The following is a 23,201-nucleotide window of genomic DNA, read 5'->3' on the forward strand; positions in this document are numbered from 1 at the left end:
TAGATTTGTGCTTAAAATTGACGTGTGTTCCATAAATTTTATGCTTGTCGATTACCCGTCCCTTTCCTTTTCGGCGGATAAGAAAATGACAGATATAACTTAAAATAAAATTAGATGGTATTTACAGGAATTAGCACCATTATTTCTGTATTATTCAGGTATAATGCATGAAAATTAATATTTGTGTACAGTGAAAATAAGAGCTGCTGTCTTGAAACGAGATTTGAATCAAGTTTCAAGTTCAATAACCGAGAACACCAAATATGATGTCAGAGTTATTATCCACCAAAGGCTTATATGTAGGTACTTATGTAAAACGTTGTAACTTCAAGCATAACTTAAAGCAACGAGACGAAAACCAAGATCTGCCCGATGACAAAAGACGTCTTCCGAAAGGTAAAATTAAGAACACCTGTTTAAAACTCTACCATAAACACTCGTCTTTACAGCCAGCACACGTCACAAAAGATACAAACATTCCTTGCAACAGGCTACCAAATAGAGCTCCACACTTTGTCAACTAAACATGCACATTTCCCAGCAGCAATGATTGTTTATGAGGCTAATAAACTCGCAACACAAATATCAAAGTTAGAGCCATAAAGAAGATCGTTTGGACCGAATGCCAAATGGGGCAATGATATTGGAGGATCCTATGTCGGATGCAATTGGCACAGCACCAATTGCAAGCATTGCAATACATTTCTGAGCTCATTAACTTAATATTACGACTTATATTTCCAACATCATAACAGCATCAAGCTACAATGTTTTCTAAAAGAAATTACGAAATACGTCTTTGGTTATTAAAATTTAGCAAAATTGCGTTCACAGAAAATTGTGATCTCTTACAAGAGACCAAAAGAAGAGCATACAACGAAATGTCGTAGAAACCAAAGAAAGGATCATATGCGGCATAATTATACGTCTTTTATCATTGTAAAATCTAGTGTCAACAATAATGAATCGCAAAAGGCTCCTGATATTACTTCTGTCTAATGTAAAGAACTTATTGAAGGCTACTTATCTGTTCCTATACATAAGTCTGTGGATACAGATTTCATAAGTGACTAGAATTTGCCTTCTGATGACTTGGGACTCTCAGACGCATTGTTGAAGTGAGCTAAACTGACGCCTGTCAACGTCGACAACGTCACCCACCATACGTTAGTGAAGTACCTTCTGGTGAGTACAGATTTGTGAAATGTAATTTTTTGCCTTTCATTTCATGTTCACGGTAGCGTGGACACTGTGTTCGTCCTAATGCGCGACTTGTAAGTAATGCTCACGCGCACAAGGCGACACTATGGAATTTGTTAGTGAACGTCTTGCGTGTACGTACTGTGCCATAAACAGGCAGTGGAATTCTCTGCCGTCTTCCGTATTTCCGAGTGCATATAACCCGGGTGCGTTCAGAGTGAACAGCCACCTTCTGGGCGAGCGAGCTCCATCTTAGGCCTCGTCAATGCCATCGGGCAAATCTGGGGCCAAGAGCAAACCCATCAAAAGTAAAAAAAACTACGAGCATTACATTTCATGTTACATTTCACCAATCTGTACGCACCGTTAGTGAATCACATCATAGTTATGTTGTGAAGCAACCCAAGAGGGATACGCAATCAGCTATGTCACATACATAGCCTTATCAATGGCTTGCGATTTATCTATAAGATAATACAAAAAACAAACATCTACGAATGTTTTGCATATTCATGATCATGTTAACATAATGTGATCATATTGTGCCTAATTTAATCTGAATACGTAACTCGTTATCATATTCAATCTAGTATTGAAACTATTATGTTTTTTAAAAAACTATTGAATTGATGACGTTAATGTGATGATCTACTTATAGTTGGAAATTCGTCACACTTAGCGCAAGAATTAGGTAGTTTCGTAGGTCAAATATTAATTAATGAAAGTCTGATTATTAAATAAAGACAGATCTATACGATTTTTTTTTGTTTTCTATTTAACTTATCCGTATTCGTGGTTTAATAATAAATACGACGTTTTGTCACGTTTTTCTATGACTTCACAGGTTGCTTTCATACAAATCCCATAGTAATGTTGTGATTTGACGTTTACTAAAAGTAACTGATTTGACTAGTTGGAATAGTTTCCAACTACATTTAGTAATACATTAATGATAATGTACTAGTAGATGCTTTTGTTTTGTCTTTTCTTTTGTTTATATAATTATTATGTAGTGTTCTCACTTCCGTAAACTTTTTTTTACTACCAGTGGTAGCTTGTAATTAGCTTTTATTTATTATTAAGATTTTGATTGTGTAAATAATTCTGTAAGCTCCCCGAATAAAATAAAAAATTGTCATGAGCACCAAAATTAATTGTCCACTATAATATCTGACATAATAATAGATAAACCACTTGTACCATCTAATAACCCTCAACTACAATGCCAGTCGTGCGGCCGCTACTGTCGCTCTCGCTTCGGACTTTACAGCCATTTTAAAAGCTTCCACAGAAACGCTGTTTGAATCGTCTGATAAAGATGTAAAGGCCTGAGATAAATAGATAAACTCAGTCCCCTAAAGAAGCCACTTTTGATACAAAGGCCTGAAATGGATATAACAAACCGTATGGTGACAGAAATCTGTTAAAGATGATATAAAGATAATATTTGTATGCCTATTGCATAAGAGAAATGCAATGAACTAAATAGGTACTTAGCAACTAGTAAGAATCATGCGAATCCGGCATGCATTAAGACAGCAAAATTATAAAATGGCAATAGATATTTACAACTTCGATATCAATTAAGATAAATGCAGATAAAAAGCCTTTATATGACCACCTAGTGTATCCAATCAGTCAGTCAATCAGTCAAAATGGCGTCGGCTTGCAAGATAGCTGGGATCACCATAGGGGCACTATTGGTGGTTGGTCTGGTGGTGGGAAGTCTGACCTGGGCGATCCTAGCCAGCAGAGAAGACCCACCTCAGCCACCAGAAATCATAGACCTGGACTGGTGGGAGTACACAGTACTCTACCAAATCTACCCAAGGTCTTTCAAAGATAGTGACGGTGATGGCATAGGTGACTTGAAAGGTAATTTAATCTCATTAATTTTATAATTATATTTGCAAATACATATTTTAATAATGTCTAATGCAGCCTGAGTGGTAGGTGTAATGAATGCCTCTGGACCAGTGATATGCCGTTCTCTTGAATATTCCTTCCTTGTAAATATTTCCGGCAGTAAAGACGTGTAAAATCATGTAGAAAACGCTTTTTACGTAGCCTTTAGACAGATGGATCAGAGTACAAGAAAGTACAATTTGAAAACAATAAACAGCTAGTGTCCTTTAATATTAAAGAGTAGGAACATTCCCACTTCGGGTACATTCCCAGAAACGGAATATCGCTGCTCAAATAGTGAAAGAAATAGTGTGACAACTTTTTCAACCAGAGAGAGTGATCACTACTTATTTTTTAACAGGTCTTTGCGTAGTATTAGCGAGTATGTTTGAGTCACGGGCGTGAAAGTATAAAAGTGACAAAAGAGAAGGTTGGAGTAAGGATGGAGAGCTTCTAGCTCAGCAAAAGAATCTTAAAGGCAACACTTTTTAGACAAGACCTACTTAATCGGGATTCTCTTAAAATGCATAAATGGTTTTGTCATAATTTTAATTATCATAATCCTTTTTGCATAACGTTTTTTAGCATAATACTACTTTCCCATAATAACATCTAGGAATACTGGTTTGTTAGGTATAACTTAATTTTGGACTAATATTTGTTGGCATAAATTTGATTCGCATATAAATAGGTATCCATAAATCTTTTTTAGAATAATAGTGTTTTGTCATAACTTTTACAAGGCATAACAGTAGGTTAATGTGCGGCCGGGGTGGCCCTTGGGCCACCCCTACGCCGCCAGTATGTTTATCTTACACACGAAAAGTATACTGAATGATGACCAACAGCATGAAATAGAGTCAAAAAATATGAAAAGTGTCAATCATGAACCAAATGCAGCCAAGGAAAAAGTAAGTTTCGGAAATGTTCAAAGTTGTGCCAAAACTTTTCTTATTCGGAGTATAGTTTTTATGCTTATAATAATTACGCTTATATGTCATTATTGTCATTAATTATTATGCTTATAGTAATTATGAATTTCAAAATTATGCTTAAAAAGTTATGACAAATTAATACTATGCGTAACTAATAATAGGACAAGTAACATTATGCCATAGTAAATTATTACATAAAATTTTATGAGTAAAAATAGAGAACCGACCTAATCCCTCGATCAAAATCTAAAATGACTCAAATTAATTTTCACTCAAAAGCTAAAATCTTGCTGTCGAATCTTTAAAATATAAAGAAAATGTAGACCAACTAAAAACAAATATAGAAATTAACAACATAAATGTTATGAAAGCTAAAACGGATCCGGTCGACAGACACGTTAAATTATTTATGTGTAAAATATGGGGTTGTTGGTTCAATAATTAGAAGCTATTATTTCTAGTTAAGTGGTATTATTGATCGTGGGTACATCAAGGTTTTTAGTGAAAACAAAGTCAGTGGTTTTAAAAATACGAAGTTTTTAACTAAATACATACATATAATTACAGATTAACCACATAATAATGATGCTTAAAAACGTTTTTCAAAGATCAAGGTATTTTTGATTTTAGACCACTGCAGCGTGGTGTGGTGTACACGCCTATGAAATCTATTGAGGTGGCAGAGATACAAGTGCAGTTACTGCCACACCTCAGTTTCCAGGATTTGTGCCCGGTTAAAGGCAATAGGCTCCCCTCTTATTACGTGGGACTTAAACATAGCTGGCGAAGAGTGGGCGTACAATATAGGTACACCACTTCGGGGATACTTATGTCATATTATGTAGTTACTACTTTCCCTTCACCAGGGATCACAAGTGAACTGGAGCACTTTGTGGATTGTGGTGCTGGAGCAATCTGGCTCTCTCCGATCTTCAAATCCCCCATGGTGGACTTTGGCTATGACGTCAGTGACTTCTACAATATCCAAGACGAATACGGCACCATGGAAGACTTTGAGGAAATGATTGCCAAAGCACATTCGCTAGGTAAGAAATTATACCCAAAGCATACCTACTGTTCAAAAATGTGAATCGTGAGTCCAAAAACGTAATGTCGCCAGAGTTAAATGGGATTGAGTTGGAGAAGTTCGTCACATGCACCCTGAGCGGTGGACACGGGTCGTCCCGCATTGGGTGCCTCATGATGAATTCGACAATTTTTATAATTTCTCTATGATTTAATATGCCATTATTATTTACTTTCTCATGTATTTTCTTCTTGCCCAGGTATAAAAGTCCTTCTTGACTACGTACCAAACCACTCCAGCGATCAGGCTGAATACTTCATTAAATCGGAAAGAAGAGAGGATGGCTACGACGATTGGTATATTTGGGCTGACGGTATACAAGATCCCAACAACTCTTCCAATACACTGGTGCCTTCAAACTGGGTAAGTTGATGATATTTCGATTCGAAAACAACTAGCGGCAAGTATCGGCAATTTCAAAATAGAATTTACAAATTGTACAGAGTGTCGTGGAAGATGTATTGCACGTTATATTAGAGTAAAAAAGTAAAATGTTTTATTAACCAAATAAAAGTGAAAAAACAGTTAATAGCGGGCTCTAGGGTTTTCCCTGTATCGCAGTAGATATTTTTATATAATTTTTGCTGAAAGGTTTAGTAGACTTATACAAAGTCCGGTGAAGTAGGAAGAATATAGGAGTAATAACATAAAGATGGATTAATTTAAAACTGCGATGATCCAACGGAGTTCTAAACTCAACCTTAATTTTGTCTTAATGTAGTTGTTACAGTGCGACACAGTGGTGATAAAATAAAGAAAGATAAAGAAAATAAACCCTAGCAAAGAAATAAATCCTTCCTTTAAATAAAGATTAAAAAGTGTCGGCAAAGTAGAGGTATCGGACGACATAAACTTTAAAGCAAGGTCTCAAGATAAAGATGACCAGCTATCTCTGTACGTTATCACATCTGCTTGTTACAGATAAGTCAATTCGGTGGTACAGTATGGCAATGGAGCGACATCCGTCAGCAATATTATCTCCACCAGTTCGCTATTGAACAGCCTGACTTCAACTTCAGAAATCCAGCAGTTCGTCAAGAGATGCTTAACATTCTGGACTTCTGGTTTAAGAAGGGCGTCGATGGCTTCAGATTGGATGCCATTCCCCATCTTATGGAAGCCGAACCTGACGCCTCAGGGCGTTACCCTGATGAACCCTTGAGTGGGAATTTATGGCTGACTCCTGACCAGCCCGGTTACACGACTCAAATTCACGTCAGAGATCTGATTGAGCTGTATGATGTCGTATACGAGTGGAGAACGTTCTCTGATCAATGGCAGAGAGAAAACGGTGGAGATACAAAGTGAGTAACTCTGAATCCTCTATCCATATGCTGAAAGTCTATCGTGGACATTTGGCAGAAACCATAACAATGTGAAAATAATTGATCTGATACATAACGTGACATCCATATTAGTATTATTATACCTGAATGCTAAGGTAAATATGTTTGTTCTTTTCACGGCTTAGCCGATAGGAATGAAAATTATCACGTAGATAGATTGAACACCATAGATGGACATACTGTTTCGTAGTCAGTGCCTTAGGGTCCTTTCTTGGGACTAATTAGTTGAACTAGTTCACTTATAGCATTATTCGAAATATTATTCGAAGCTTAAGCAAAAAAAAATGTGATCGGAAGCTAGTATTTTTACATTTTCCTCGCCTTATGGTTGTCTGGAAGAAATCGTTAGTTATAGTCTTTTGTAATTATTTCTTTTTATTTTGTTGCAACAAAGTATATTCGTATTTATATAAATCTACGTAACCTATAACCGTAACCTAGAAACTGCTATACCTTGTGGCATCCCAAAGGATGATAGACTAATTTTGACATTTTCCTTTAGGGCTCTTCTGGCAGAAGCGTACGCTAACATCACAATGACGATGTTGTACTATGGTGACGAGCGCGGAAGGCTCGGAGCCCACTTCCCCTTCAACTTCGACTTCATCACCAGCCTCTGGGGCGGTTCCAATGCTCGAGACTTCGCCTTCATCATCCAAAGATGGCTGACTTATATGCCTCGTGGAAAAACCGCTAACTGGGTGGTGAGTAGATCCTTGAGTACCTTTATTTAAAAGTTCAGATCAATCTCGAAGCAATTGGAACTCCATAGTCTGAGCTTTCACCGGTGGGAAATAGGCGTGCTGATCCGCAATTTGGCGCCTTATTTTATATAAGTAAACTTTACGTAACGTGAAATTTATATAAATTAAAAAATATCTTAGAGAAATAAAAATCATAATTCCACCCTGTTCTTCTAGTTCGGAAACCATGACAACAACAGAATGCCGTCCCGCTTCCGTGACAACATGGTGGATGGTCTGAATTCCTTGAACATGCTGCTACCAGGAGTGGCGGTCACCTACCAGGGTGAGGAGATCGGCATGAGGGACGGGTTCGTCTCCTGGGAAGACACCGTTGATGTCAATGCTATCAATCAGGGAAATGAAGATAATTATCTGGAATTCTCCAGAGACCCGTGCAGGACCCCGTATCATTGGAACAACTCAACCAATGCTGGGTTCTCTACCGGTGCAAGGACCTGGTTGCCAATGGCTCAAGATTACATGGAGATTAATCTGCAGAAGCAGAAGGATGATGCGAGGAGCCATTATAAGGTAGGACTATGATATTTTTCACACTAAAGGAAGCATTCTAAGTGCTAAGTGTTAAATCAAATATTATATTATTGCACAGAAACAAAACATACAGAATTTATACAACAAATAACTACCAGGAATCACCCATAAAAAAACGTTTGCCTTTTACCAAAACCTAGATGGATAAATCCAAAATTACAATGGATTCATTCTTCAAACCTCTCTATCCTGTGTAAGTCCAAAAATCATAGGATTTCTGTTGTAATTTCAGGTTTACCAGTCAATAACCAAACTGAGGAATGAACCAACCCTCTCACATGGCGACTATAGAGTCCAGGCTTTGACAGAGAACACATTGGTTCTGGCCAGAACCCTGGCTACTTACGACACGTATGCCTTGGTCTTCAATGTGGGGACGGTTGCTGATACTATTGACTTGTCGACCGTCCACAACTTGAATGAACCCTTGGAGGTATATACCTCAAGTGTGCACTCTACTAGAGTTGCCGGGTAAGATATCTTTCTTTATCTTATGATGTAATATGTTCCAAAGTTCTTTCGAATTTCGAAGTTATAAAATGAATATAATGGTCCACCTCGCCACCACGGTCTCATAACCAACAAAATGTACACAACTGACATCAGCAGATGATGCCAGGTGAGTTACCGTTCATACAACTGCAGACAATTTGTTGGTGAAAACTTGGTACTTATCTCAGTGAGTTAGGAGATAGGACGCTTTAGATAGATACTAAAACGATTATTGAATTTGACATTTTCATCAAATTCTTTTCTTCTAACAAACAGCTAGACATGGGCTTCTCCCAAATGACATCAAAGCCCTAAATACCCTAAAAATGACAAGACAGTATTTCAGACCAAACCAAATACCTATTATGAAATCCGTATTGCGAGTCGTATTAGGGTTGTCGTGTGTTGTCACACAGAAACTGACGTCTAATTGGAATCCGGCCATAACAACCAATTTAGTATGTCACTGCGACATATCAATGCCAAATGAACAATTATTCAAAACAACATTAAGCGCTTTATGTTGTAATTAAGCTTACACGTAGATAGAACAGAGGTTTTTCAGAAAAAACATGAGAGTAGAATAAATGCAGTGCAAATGAAAGCGTTGAGATGAGTGGGGTGACTGTGAAGGATAGAATGATAAATAGTATGGTAAAAGAGTTGGTTGGTGTGTTTTAATTATGGTAAAAGAGTGTTGCGGTGGACGAGAATGGAGAAAGGGATGCTTCTCTTAACAACCATCGACCAACCATCATCAATCCATCCATTTATCCATTCATCAGAAATCAGAATAATTTATTCAACGCAATTACCAAGGATAAACTTGTTGAAGGTCTATGTAACATTTTTTGAGTTTACGTCATTTCGCAAGGTATTATGTCTGAGGAGAAGAAATGACAAGAAACTCATTCATTCATCACATTTTTATTCATCTGGTTCAGACAATGCATAGAGAAAGTAGACTCACGAAAAAGGTTTATGATGCGGATGTAAGTGGTAGAGTTGGAAGAGGAAAGCCAACGCGTAGATACCGCGATAACGGGGGTTAAAAAGGCCACATCGTAGCAATTCATCTAAGAAAGCAATATTGCAATTTGATATTTGCGCATAGAAAAGTAATTGCGCAATGCACAGAAATGTCAAATAGCGATATTGCTTTTTTAGATGAATTGCTTTGATGTGGCCTTTTTAACCAACCAGATAAAGATGTTTTAAAGACAGGCCAGGACAAGAGTACTCTAAACCTGCGAGCATGCATGAAGACTTTGATGAGAGTGGAAGAAGCAAAAGTGGTCTTAGGATAGTAGTAAATGGAATTATGTGGTCTTTGCCCACACCAACGGGAAATAGTTCTATGTATGAATGTTGCAAAACACGACAAATTTCGAATATGTCATCATGATCTCCCTAGCATTATCCCGTTTTTCACGGGGTCCGCTTACCTAACCTAAAGATTTGACAGGTCCGGTTTTTTACAGAAGCGACTGCCTGTCCAGCCTTTCCCGGGATGTGGGTTTCCTCTCGATGTTTTCCTTCACCGCTGAGCACGTGATAATCATTTATGATCCAAACATGAATTCGAAAACAAATCGACAATCATTGGTTTAGGCCTGTGCTGGATTCGAACCTGCGACCTCAAAGTAAGAGGCAAGCGTTCTACCAACTGGGCTACCACGGCTAAATTACTGAATATGTATGTCTATAAACACAAATTGATGAATCATTAAAGGTATAATTATCAAAATAACACCATGACATCGCTCTTTCATACATCCGTATGGTGGTCTAATTGAACTTGTTTTATCAGATAATGTTATATGATCCTGCTTAACACAAAATAGTATCAATAAACGTCCAAAGTACAATAAAAAAATAACAAATATCATGTATACCTACGACTGATAATAATAATAATAAAACACTTTATTGCACACAAATTCACAAAACATTTACAGGATAAACTTATTCTAAGGTGGGCAAAGGCGGCCTTATCGCTAAGAGCGATCTCTTCCAGACAACCTTCGGCAGAGGATATAGTACACTTGTACAGCTGCAGTGTAGCGCGCAAAAAAGTAAAATAAAATAAGAGAAAGAAAAAATAAATAAATAAAAATATATATATATATATATATATATAATATATATATCACTATAAATATATACATACAATGATACATATAAGTAAAAATACAATATTAGTTGCAAGACGATGATTTAGCCAAGAAATAATAGTGCAATTTAGATTTGAAAATAGCCAATGACTTCAAAAGACTGATAAAATAATAATAATAATATTTATCATAAATATCTCGAGAATTATTGTTATCGTTGGAATAGCGATTATTATGGGGGTCTTTATGATGTCAATTTATTTCGCTGGTTAAGGATAGGACTGTAATATTTCACTCATAGTGATCGTGGCAAAGAATAAAGGCGTGTAGAATGTATAGAATGGTAACTCTCTGCCCCGCACCGGTTCGTATTGGACGCCGACCTCACCCCCTTGGTTTTACGTTAGTTTCAAATGGTCGTAAGTCACTAAGTAAGGGAGAGAACGCGCAGATTTAGAAGATATGAATGCATGAGATTAACTGTCTGAGAATTGATATTAGGCAGGTAAATTACTCAATTGTATAACAATATTTTATGTTTATTTTTATTTTTTTAAAGACGGTCTCTCTAGACCGTCTTTAGAAAAACCTCGGCACAGGGCCCTCCCTGAATTTTGAATTTGAATTTGAATTGTATCTCGCTCGGGTTGAAGGAGGCATTTGGGCTAAGCCCGGGACCATGGGCTTAACATTCCTAAGCACGGAATCGTATTACTTTTTCATACAACCAATTGATTCAGACTGCAATGTTCAATGTGTTTGCAATTATTACTTATATTAACTTTTTTTTTTCAGGACCTCGATACCCCTGGGCAGTATAACTTTACAATCGGGAGAGGCACTAGTACTAAAGGCTCCACCTACATAAGTTAATAGGGCTTAATTAATAGTTTAAAGCGACTTGTGGCTCTGCTCACCTCAATATGACAACGAGCGTGGGTTTTGTCGGTGTACTAAATTATTTAGGTCTTTTGTCTATTGAATTTGTCTATTGTCTATTGAATGTTATATTTTGATGAATGAATGAGAATTTTCCATAGTATTTTGTATTTTTTTAAGGCCGCAAGTTTTCTTTGTCTGCTTGCGGCTCTACCTACACCATTAAGGATGGCTAGCGTGTGTTTATTTTTTGTTATGTACTATTTTTTGGGGTGTATTTATTATTTATACACCTCTGCCTACACCTCTAGATATACAAACGTGATGCTATGTTTTTTTTCCTATTATAGGTTATAATTTTACAATGTAATCATTTTAAAGAGGATTCTGGAAAAGATCCTCTTTAAAATGATATACAATATGATACATAATTATTTATGTAGACTTAGTTATCCAGCAACAAATCTTGAGCTGATTTTAGCTCCCACTGTATTTTATCACATTTTTAGCCAGGACAAACATGGCCGTAAAAAAAGAACCCCGGGACAGAATCTGATAGAACTTTGCCAGAATCATAGGGAAAGCATAAGCTTTCATTACATATAAGTCTCATCAGTGGAGGTTCTTGGACCAAGTTTCATACAAAAGTGCCCATTGTCATTTGAATTTGGAACATTTAATTAGAATTAAAAACCAAATTGCAAAATTACGTTGCTTTTATTCTATATACGTTTCGACGACAATAGATGGCGTAAGCGTAGACACAGCATTTCAGAGAGAGAGAGAGAGAGGCACGTTAAGCAGTTGGTCCCGGCTGCATTAGCAGTCGTTAATAACCATCGATCCGCACTGGGCCCGCGTGATGGTTTAAGGCCCGATCTCCCTATCCATCCATAGGGAAGGCCCGTGCCCTGGCAGCGTGGACGTTAATGGGCTGATGATGATGATGAGAGAGAGAGACACACACACATACATACACACATATATTTACACATATATACATTTACATATTACATATAAGAAGAATAAGAAAAACACTTCCAAGTTATGCCTGCAGGAAGAGCGCTTAGTGGTTGTTGTTGTTAGTGATTGCCCGTCACTATACTACGTTTGAGCACCCCTGCTCATGACCTAGGCCTTCAGAAACAACCTAGTAATGAGCAATAGGTAATACCAGAGATTACAGCACATTATAGCCAACCTATTATCCATACTACCACTGACATATAATCCATACGATTCACATTCTAATTACAAACTGTGCATTCTGTAATTTGTCTCGAAAAGTACAACCACAATGGGTGACGTCACATCCGCTAGTGATGGATCGCGTTTTTGGTAACGTTAACTGCCTAATAAAATGGATATTTCACTGTTATTTATGATACTAGATACTAGTGGGAATGCAGAAATGCGGTTGTTGCAGAGTTGATTATATATTTTTTACATTATGTATGACCCTCAGGCTTGTTGTCTTAAAAAAAGCATTTATTTCAGGCGATGCCCATAAAAAGTTACACACAGACAACATACACACAGACAAAAAAAACACATCAATTAAAAAAAACAATTAAAAGGCCACGTAGATCGCATTCCAGTGCCCCCAAAAAGGGCAATCTGGCTTATCTGATAATGTCTTCAGAATGCCGTTCGGGCTACATCTCACTCTGCGCATCAGGGAAGCGATTCGTCTGCGAATGATAGCGTGAATCCATCAACACGCGCTGCCGCAAACATCCCTAATGCAGTACCTAGAAAGACCCACGAGAATCCTGAAAGCATTATTATACTGGACGCGCAGAGAGTTGATGGCACGCTGCGTATAGTAAACTCAAACTCTCTTAAACTTTGTACCAGGTGAGGTTGACTCGTCAATTTTTACATAAGTAAATAATATTTTTTGTTGAACGTCTCATCCGCTTAGGAAAAGTAGCTGCTAGAAAACCTCTTCGGCACAGGGCCCTAGACGTTCTTAAAAAGAGTACCTAATTAATTTGACTGCCTAAAATTGGTTCCCAGACGGTTATTATTATAACTCTTTTTGCAAAGTTTCTTTTGAATTACTGTCTTAAATACTTTGAATAGGACATGTTCGAACTTTTGACTCCTTGAAGGCCAGTCACCAGTATTGATAGCGGTCATTTAAATAAGTAATCAAGAAAATCAATAACAACCTTGATGAATAAGAAATTATAGCCTCAGTCCAATGCCCTATAGGCCGGCCCTATTTTAAAAACGAATTATCTATTTAAGCGGTTAGCTGACTACCTACTGCCGCACAGTTCATCATATCTATCATATAACAACCACTAGCAGCCTTATTACGAAACGAAAACTAAATAACATAAACATAAATAGCCTATATATGTCCCACTGCTGGGCACAGGCCTCCCCTCAATCAACCGGTACGGAGCATACTCCACCACGCTGCTCCATTGCGGATTGGTGGAGGTATTTTTACGTCTGTTAGCTAATAGCCGGGACCAACGGCTTAACGTGCCCTCCGAAGCACGGAATCAACTTATTTTTCAAACAATCAGGTGATTCAAGCCTGTAATGTCCTTACCAAACAAAGGACAGTCTAACAAAGTGATTTTGACAATGTCCCCATCGGGAATCGAACCCGGACCTCCAGCTCGTGAGAAAACTAAATAATAAGATAAAACTATATTTAAATCTAATCGTCGCCACTTAAGTATAATACATAATAGAATACATAATAGCTCTGCATAGAACTATTATATTCACTTCCATTAAAATCCGTGGACTTCTATAGTGGTGCGGACTATATTTTAAACCTATCCATTAAAGGCACTTGCAATGAAGCGTACGACGAAAGAGTAATTAAATACGTACCCTACAAAGTGTTTTGCTACTACCGCAAGTAACATTTCAAATTGTTCACTCAGTCGGCGCGGAAAGCTTCGAATCAAAATACCTATTAATTTGACAATAGCATTACTACGTTGAGGAGAAATTGCTAACATGCCAATAGCAGGCGCTGATAAATCTTATACGGGAAGAATTCTGGCAAAGCAACCAGAATTGGGTTTGTTATTGTATGGCAGACGAAGAAATATACGATTATTATTACTTTATTTGTACACTGGACAATATAATTAAGTGATAAAACATTTACGAATCGATCGACATAGAATACCTACTATGTATGTTTTAAGTTTAGGCGATTATTGGCCCCGATTCCTGCAAACACCGCCTAATTTTATTTTAGGTTATATCCGTCATTTTCGTATCCGTCGAAAAGGAAAGGGACGGATGATTCACAGCTCTTAATTTTAGGAAGAATGAGTAAATTAATGTGTCGGGTTATTGACTGACGTAAAATTTTTAGACGGTTGGTTTAGATTTGTGCTTAAAATTGACGTGTGTTCCATAAATTTTATGCTTGTCGATTACCCGTCCCTTTCCTTTTCGGCGGATAAGAAAAGGACAGATATAACTTAAAATAAAATTAGATGGTATTTACAGGAATTAGCACCATTATCATAATAACGGGTTCTTACCGCGTTTAAAGCAGGGATATGAGACTCCCAATATTTCGACACGTCAATGTTGCAAGTGCCATGATCACGGGATGACTCCTGACATCCTGTGATCATGGCACTTAATTATAATTACTATGTCATTATTTATTAAGTAATATTAATTCAGGATATGTATCAACATTGAGGAGCTCGGTGGCGCAGCGGTTAACGCGCTCGGTCTGCGATTGTTGAAGTTAAGCGACTTTCGCAAAGGCCGGTCATAGGATGGGTGACAACAAAAAAAAAAAAGTTTTCATCTCGAGCTCCTCCGTGCTTCGGAAGGCACGTTAAGTCGTTGGTCCCGGCTGCATTAGCAGTCGTTAATAACCACCAATCCGCACTGGGCCCGCGTGGTGGTTTAAGGTCCGATCTCCTTATCCATCCATAGGGAAGGCCCGTGCCCCAGCAGTGGGGACGTTAATGGGCTGGTGATGATGATGTATCACCTAACCTTGATTCGGCCAGTTTTCCTTTCGCACAGACGGGCAGTCGCCTCTGTAAAAGATCGGACCTTCAGGCTAGGTAAGCGGACCCCGTGAAAGTAAGGATAACGCTAGGGAGATGACGATACTGGATTGAGAGCGAATAAGAAATATCTTCAGCTAAAAATCGTTTGAGGGATTGAGCTCTTTCAATTTTGATATTCAGTAATCTGCATCTTTAATGTTTATATTTGACCTTGGAATCATCCATATTGTTTGTTCTTTAATCTTTTGTTATTGTATGTTTATTATTTTTTATTAAAGTAAACTACCCTAGATAAATTAAAATGGAAGTAGTAAGTAATTTAAGTTACAGGCCACATTGTTGTTAATTATAATTAATTAAGGAAACTATAGGTCTAAACTAATTACCATAATGTAATACTTTCATGTAAATGACCGTTTGTTTCTTAATATACATAAATAAAAAAATAAATGGGTCATTATAAAAACGATGGGCTAATCTTCTTATCGTGTGACTTGTGAGATGGAATACCAATCTCATCAACCCTGGTGTCATGGTTATGATTATGTTAGAGATATTATGTTAGAGATAAGCTTGCCTGTACTATCTGTTTTCTTTGTATGTTTCTCGTGTCTGTTTCATTGTGTACAAATAAATAAATAAATAAATGATTGAGCCGCCAAAGGCCCCTAACATGGCTCATGTAACGATTAATACGTTTACTAAGATGATCCGTGCATCGGAAGGCACGTTAAGCCGGTTGTCCCGGTTACTAGGTTAGATGTCTGGGGCCTTTGGCGGCTCAATAGTAACCCTGACACCAGGGTTAATGGGGTTGGTAGTCCACCTCACAACTCACACGATAGAAGAAGATAACAATAGGGTTGACATTTTATATTGACGTAGAATACTAGTTAGTATCTTCCCATCTCTAATCTAATACCATTAAAAACCATACTAGCATCAGTATGCATGATGTTGTGGTGGGCTGTGGTCGCGGTGGTAACAGTGGTGCACAGTGGTGCGGCGCAGTGGGGCGGGTCGCCGGTCTACTACAGGATCGTTGTGGACTCCTTCAAGGACAGCGATGGTGACGGACTTGGGGATGTTAAAGGTAATGACAGGGGCCATTACACCCATGCAGACCAAGAAAAATATAAAAAAATATTAAGGGTATATTAGTTTTTGGGCTTGATATGAATTATTGATCGTGACCTAATAGGCGTAATGAAACTTTGCTACTCAGAACTGTAATATTAAATTAGGCTATTTGTTTTATTAGGAAAAAAATCTTTTTTTTTTCTTAGAACGTCACTTTTTGTATAATGTCTTCTTCGCTACTTGCCTGGATAAATGGAGAGCAAGCATCATCATTTCCCTAGCATTAAAACCCGTATTCCAAAGGGTCCGATAACCTGGTTGGCTTCGCTTCGTCCTTCATTATGCGCACTGCTAAGGAGTGGAATTCTCTGCCGTCTTCTGTATTTCCGAATACATATAACCCGGGTGCTTTCAAGGCCAGAGTGAACAGGCACCTTCTGGGCGAGCTCCATCTTAGGCCTCGTCTATGCCTTCGGGCAAGTCTGGGGCCAAGACCAAACCCATCAAAGGTTGAACGCAATTTGTCAGGGCACTGCCTGAGAAGATTAAAACGACCAGGAGTGCGGTGGTACATTATTTGCACTGGATGAGGGGAATAAGCTTCTCATAAAAAAAAATAGAAACATCTCGGAAGTTTATCTTTCGTAAAGTTAATCAAAAAAAAATGAGAATTAAAAAAATATATTACGTACAGTAGGGTACTTTTCAATGAAAATAAAAAATAATACAAAAAATGTTTCCTATCATATTTTTTTTTAGTCAGTGTGCGTCTATAATTTAGGCAGGCGTACCGGAACATTTCCTATCTGTATTTTATTTTGTGTGTTTGTGTATGTACTGTTGTTGATGCACCATAATAAATAAATAAATACTTTTTTAACATCATACTAAAAAAAGAATTGTAAAAAGTTTATTCTCAAAGTTTTTTTTTATTTAACATGGATATTTCCCATCATTAACCTAACAGGACTAACAAAACAGCTGAGCTACGTGAAGGCCCTGGGAGCTGATGCGGTGATCCTGTCTCCTATCAGCGCCAGGAGCCCAGACTGTACCACACCTGGGGTCATTGACCTCACCGAGGTCGACAAGAGATTTGGTAACCTGGATGAGTTTAATGAGCTGCTGGAGAAAGCTAAGAAATTGGGTGAGGTGTTTCAATCAATCAATAATTCTTTATTGCACAAAAACAGAAACACAGGACATGCGCAGACGAATAAAATAAACACAATTTCTGCAAGGCAACCTTAGAGTGAGTGTGTTAGTGTGAGTGTGTGTGTGTGTGTGTGAGTGAGTGTGTGTGAGTGAGTGTGTGAGTGAGTGTGTTTTTGCATTGGAGCGCGGGATGGTGCAAAACAATAAAATGAAAAAAAAAATTAAAAAGAAAAAATAGGAGAAATATACACATAATTTACCGACATAAATAAAAAAAGGAGGTTTATATTTTGTTTTTCAATAAAAGTGAGTTTCATGATGTGTTTTAAATGAGCAAATGTAGGGTTATACATGGTGTTAGCGACACCGTAACAAAACCTTCGAGGGTAGATTTAGACCATGATTCTGAGTTGATATCAAGAGGAATTTTCCGTCAAAAAGAACTAAAATTAGTAAAAAAAGGACTAAAATTTTCATGAATTTTCCGACAGGAAATTTCACTTAATATTAACTCAGAATCACGGCTTGAATCATCCTCTCAGTATTTGTTACGATGTCACTAACACCTGTATATCTCTTCTACCTCTTCGGGGATACAGGTGTCATAATACGTTATTTTATGTAATACTTGTCCTGTCGTATAATAAAATAAAGTTCTCAATTCGAGCTGTATAATTATTTTAAGTTCTCATTAACAGAACTAAAGCTGGTGATTACGCTGCCTCTCCAGACTGTGAGTGCAGCTTCAGAATGGTTCAAATCCAGCGTTGGGAGAGTCACCGGCTTCGAAGACAGAATACTATGGAGGGAAGGCAGCGCTGACAACCCACCTATGGTAAAATAACCTCATCACCTCCCTAGCGCTATTCCGTTTTCACGATCCCACGAAATTTGACAAGTCCCCTTTTTTGGGAAGCGAGTGCCTGTCCACTTTCCAATCCGCGAAAGCTCTATCCACCCAAGAATGAGACGAATATAGGCTGTTTATGTTATGTATGTTATCTGTGTATTACCAATCCACGTTAATATTATAAATGCAAAAGTAACTCTGTCTGTTACATGTTGTTAAACTGCTGAACCGATTTAGATGAAATTTGCTGTGAAGATAGTTTGGGTCCTAGAGAAGAATATAGGATAGTTTTTACCCCGGAAATCACCCCCTCAAAAGTCGCAGGCAGTAAGCTAGTGATAGTAAAATAAAGGACAATCTCTCTCAAACAAATTCAGATAAAACAAGAAAACAAAAGGTTACTTTGTTGCCAAGTAACATTTTTTCCTAACAACCTTGGAACATAAAGAAACACCACACAAATTAACTTCTTAAGAAACACGAGTTTTGAATTTAAACGTGATGGTCATTGTTCAACTTAACAATGGGGAAATTCTGAATATTACGTACAAGTATTGGACTCTTCTATCTCGTACGGGTGAGAGCCTTCAGCGCTCCCCATTTGTCCGGCCAAGTAGTTAATGCCATCTGCGGCAAATCTACAATAAGTCACGTCAAAAAAAAAAAAAACTATCTCGTACGAAATGAATTTCTTTTTTTAAATCAGACGTAATTTTACACAAACGTATAACTTATATAAAGTCCGGCTGCGAAGATGTCCATTACAAAATTCAGTAGGTAATCCATGTGTCAATTATGTAAATCGTACGGTACGTAATCTGGCCCGGCGATAAAAGCTGTTATAAGTGCTTCTATAAAAAAACTGGACCTGTCAAATCATCAGGTTAGGTAAGCGGACCCCAGGAAAACAGAAAAAGACTAGATAGGTCTAGAGAGACGATTGTAACAATATTTAAAACGTACACCTATTGCTGGTTTTAATCAGGCCATCTCATGAACTTTGAGGGGTCGTAAAGGTTTTAATGTCTTCCGAAAGTTTTATAATGGAGTCTTGGCCATGTTCGGGTATAATAGGCCATTAAAGTTACGTTCTGTAGCCTAACTGCCCATAGGTAAGAGTAAGTATATACATAGACTGACAAGCTGTTAGTTACTCGTTTAGCCCGTAACGATAGAACTCGAAAACAAACTCATAAAAAATATTTATTCATTAGTAATAGTTACATGTAATCTATGTACACTATTAACGGATATTTATGGACCACGACGTTTGTGCCTCACCCAGCAGGGTCCACATAATACCAGCGTCGTAGTTCACGCCGCGACTAGTGCTGAGTGAGGCCCTTTCATCTCAGGACGTCCACCACCACCTTATGATCATTTCGACAAACATCCATCATCATCATCATCAGCCCATTAACGTCCCCACTGCTGGGGCACGGGCCTTCCCTATGGATGAATAGGGAGATCGGGCCTTAAACCACCACGCGGGCCCAGTGCGGATTGGTGGTTATTAACGACTGCTAATGCAGCCGGGGCCATTTTTTTTGTGGTCACCCATCCTATGACCGGCCTTTGCGAAAGTTGCTTAACTTCAACAATCGCAGGCCGAGCGCGTTTACCGCTGCACCACCGAGCTCCTCAACCATGATTCTGACAAACATCCTTTTTGCTTTAATGTAATTGTTTTGTGGAAAATGTAATTGATGTTATTGTCTTGTATTTGTGTGTGGCGTCCTTTTATTGATAAACCTATTTATATTCTATTATATTCTATTCTTTTGAGGAGCTCGGTGGCGCAGCGGTTAACGCGCTCGGTCTGCGATTGTTGAAGTAAAGCAACTTTCGCAAAGGCCGGTCATAGGATGGGTGACCACAAAAAAAAAGTTTTCATCTCGAGCTCCTCCGTGCTTCGGAAGGCACGTTAAGCCGTTGATCCCGGTTGCATTAGCAGTCGTTAATAACCATCAATCCGCACTGGGCCCGCGTGATGGTTTAAGGCCCGATCTCCCTATCCATCCATAGGGAAGGCCCGTGCCCCAGCAGTGGGGACGTTAATGGGCTGATGATGATGATATTCTATTCACACTTTGAATCGTCAATTTTTACATAATATACTTATTTTTTATTGAATGTCTCATCCGCCTAAAACAAGTGCAGCTTCCCACAACCTGCATAACCGAGGAAAAGGAGTAACTAGGACATAGCTTTTAACCCAGATCTAGCGTGACCTGTCTATATTATACAGGGTGTTAGTGATACCGTACCGAATACTGAGGGGGTGATTCAGTTCATGATTCTGAGTTAATATCACTAACACCCATATGTGCCTTTACGTTGGGACGGGGTGTTCCGGGTGAGAGCCTTCAGCGCTCCCCATTTGTCAGGCCAAGTAGTTAATGCCATCTGCGGCAAATCTACAATAAGTCACGTCAAAAAAAAAAAAAAAAGGACGGGGTGTAAGTGACATCGTAACGTATACTAAAGAGGATGATTCAGAGTTAATATCAAGTGGAATTCTCAGTGACAAAACTTTTGAAAATATAAAATTTGAATTTGTTTAAATTAGTTTCAATTCCAGACAGGGATGATTTAGACCACGATTCTGAGTTAATATTAAGTGAAACCTGTCGGAAACATTCATGAAAATTTTAGTGTTTATTTAAATTATTTTCAATTCTATATTCTATATTATATTTTTACGACGAAAAATTCCACTCGATATCAGAACCATGGTCTGAATCATCCCTCAAAGTTTTCGTTACGATGTCACTAACACCCTGTATAGTAGATACATTTATTTATTTATTTATTTATAAAAAAAGGTACACCAACAGCTTATATAATAAAACATTAAATAAAATAAAAGTTACATCAGGAATTAGACTGTTACATAAGCCAATTATAGGTGCACACAACATTTGCAAAGTAGGACAGCGTAATCGTTTATTAGAAAATTAAATAATAAAATTTAAAAAACAGATAATTAAAAAAATACATAAAAAAGTAAAATATATATTATGCTGGAGGACATAAATACATTTGCTCTGTCCGAGTGCTAAACCATGTATTGTAATGTAAACGGTTATACTACAGTTTAGGTGTACATTTTAGATGGTTTAGGTCGTCTGTATAGTAAACATGCAACTCACGCCTTACCAGGCTGGGCAGAGACAAGAGACACCAGAAAACACATTGTAGCCACACTTAGTACTTACTGAAGAGTTAATGTACACCATGGTGGCATAAAGGGGACTTAACTTGGTTGCGCAACCAATATGTTGCCGACAACCAAATCACGAATAATTTGTAGAATAGAATAGACATTGTTTACTATAAAAGCATGCTACAAACAAAAACAAAAAACGGCCTTCGTGGTCCAGTGGTTGAACGTTGTGTGCTTAAGATCCGGAGGTCCCGGGTTCGAATCCCGGTGGGGACAAATCACAAAAATCACTTTGTGATCCCTAGTTTGGTTAGGTCATTACAGGCTGATCACCTGATTGTCCAAAAAGTTAAAAGATCCGTGTTTCGGAAGGCTCGTTAAGCCGTTGGTCCCGGTTATTACTGATGTAAGTACGTAGTCGTTACATGAGTCATGGCGACTCAGTAATAACCCTGACACCAGGGTTGATGGGGTTGGTAATTCAGCTCACAATCCACTCGATAAAAGAACAAAAACATCACTTGAAATTTTCACAAAAATACTAAAAAATACAATTATAACGACAGACATCAAATATACAAAACAATTCTTGCTTGATATTTGGATCAGATACGTATAGAGTTATATTGCTCCTTATATTTCTTCTCTTTATTTTTATCAGGATAATAATGGATGGAAGATGTAACTGTGCCTGGGTGTCATAAAAAGGTTCATCATTTATACCCAAAAACAAAGCAAAACGATGCAAATGTCTGTTATCCATGAAATTAGAAGGTTAAACGAAGACAAATCTGTACAGCGCCATCTATAGTTTTTTTTTGGAACCTAGCCTGGAATATCCCTCCTTACTAATCTGCAGAATCGACTCTGGAATATAGACCCTTCCCATCTAAAGTCACTCATACCATGTGGGATTGGTTGGAAGAGATTTATTTTAAATATAACCCCACGTATTGTTAACATTTCGTCAATTAAAATAGTAATCAAATATCGTAAAGCTACTATCACTACTACCAGGAGTACCAGGACATCAGAAGCTATTAGGTCATTTCACCTAGACAAATATAGAAAACCGTTCCTACCTACAGGCAGAAGACGATGTCACTTGGACATGGAATGAGGACCGAGGTGCCTTCTACGCCGTTAGGAACAACGAAACTCTCCTAAACCTGTGCTCAGATGCCGTGGCCGCTGCACTATCCTCAGCCCAATGTGCTTGGCTTAGTCGAGGAGTGGCAGGAGTACTGCTATATCCAGATTTTCCAATTAATCAAGAGTGCGGGGAAAAGTTGTTGAAGAAAATGGCTTCCGAAGCCGTGAGCTGTGCGAGAGCAGCTAACTTGGAAACGCCGTGAGTAGCATTCTGATTTTTTATATACTATGGATTAGTGTTGCCGCTCGATAGCGCCCCTATCGATAGTTTTCGATCGAACTATCGATAGTTTACCAAAAAAACGATAGTATCGATAATTAATCGATAGCTCTTTTTTGGCGACACTATTGGTAAGCAATGATAGTATCGATAGTTAAAAGATGAAAAACTATCGATAGTAGTTTTTTGTTTTTCAACTATCGATAGTATCGATAGGCCTAACGGTTGGGTAGATGATTTTGGCTGTTTACAATCGATAGTAAAACTATCGATTTTTCGGCAACACTACTATGTATCATAAATCATACT

General features: G+C 37.9%; 3 protein-coding genes across 3 annotated transcripts in view; 1 reads left to right on the forward strand and 2 right to left on the reverse strand.

The window, feature by feature from the left end:
- LOC126370589 (beclin 1-associated autophagy-related key regulator) overlaps window positions 1-23,201 on the reverse strand; it is a 336,054-nt gene that overhangs the window by 123,077 nt on the left and 189,776 nt on the right. The window lies entirely within an intron of this gene.
- The window catches only part of LOC126370842 (uncharacterized), a 136,158-nt gene that overhangs the window by 103,997 nt on the left and 8,960 nt on the right, over window positions 1-23,201 (reverse strand). The gene's annotated exons all lie outside the window — the stretch shown is intronic.
- On the forward strand, window positions 2,840-11,419 carry LOC126370287 (maltase A1-like). The gene is made up of 8 exons (XM_050015135.1): window positions 2,840-3,075; window positions 4,907-5,086; window positions 5,327-5,490; window positions 6,049-6,431; window positions 6,976-7,177; window positions 7,394-7,750; window positions 8,004-8,242; window positions 11,173-11,419. The coding sequence occupies exons 1-8, from the start codon at window positions 2,856-2,858 to the stop codon at window positions 11,243-11,245; spliced, it is 1,818 nt and encodes a 605-aa protein (XP_049871092.1). The 5' UTR covers window positions 2,840-2,855; the 3' UTR covers window positions 11,246-11,419.

This window comes from Pectinophora gossypiella, chromosome 1 (genome assembly GCF_024362695.1).
Source record: "Pectinophora gossypiella chromosome 1, ilPecGoss1.1, whole genome shotgun sequence".
NCBI lineage: Eukaryota > Metazoa > Arthropoda > Insecta > Lepidoptera > Gelechiidae > Pectinophora > Pectinophora gossypiella.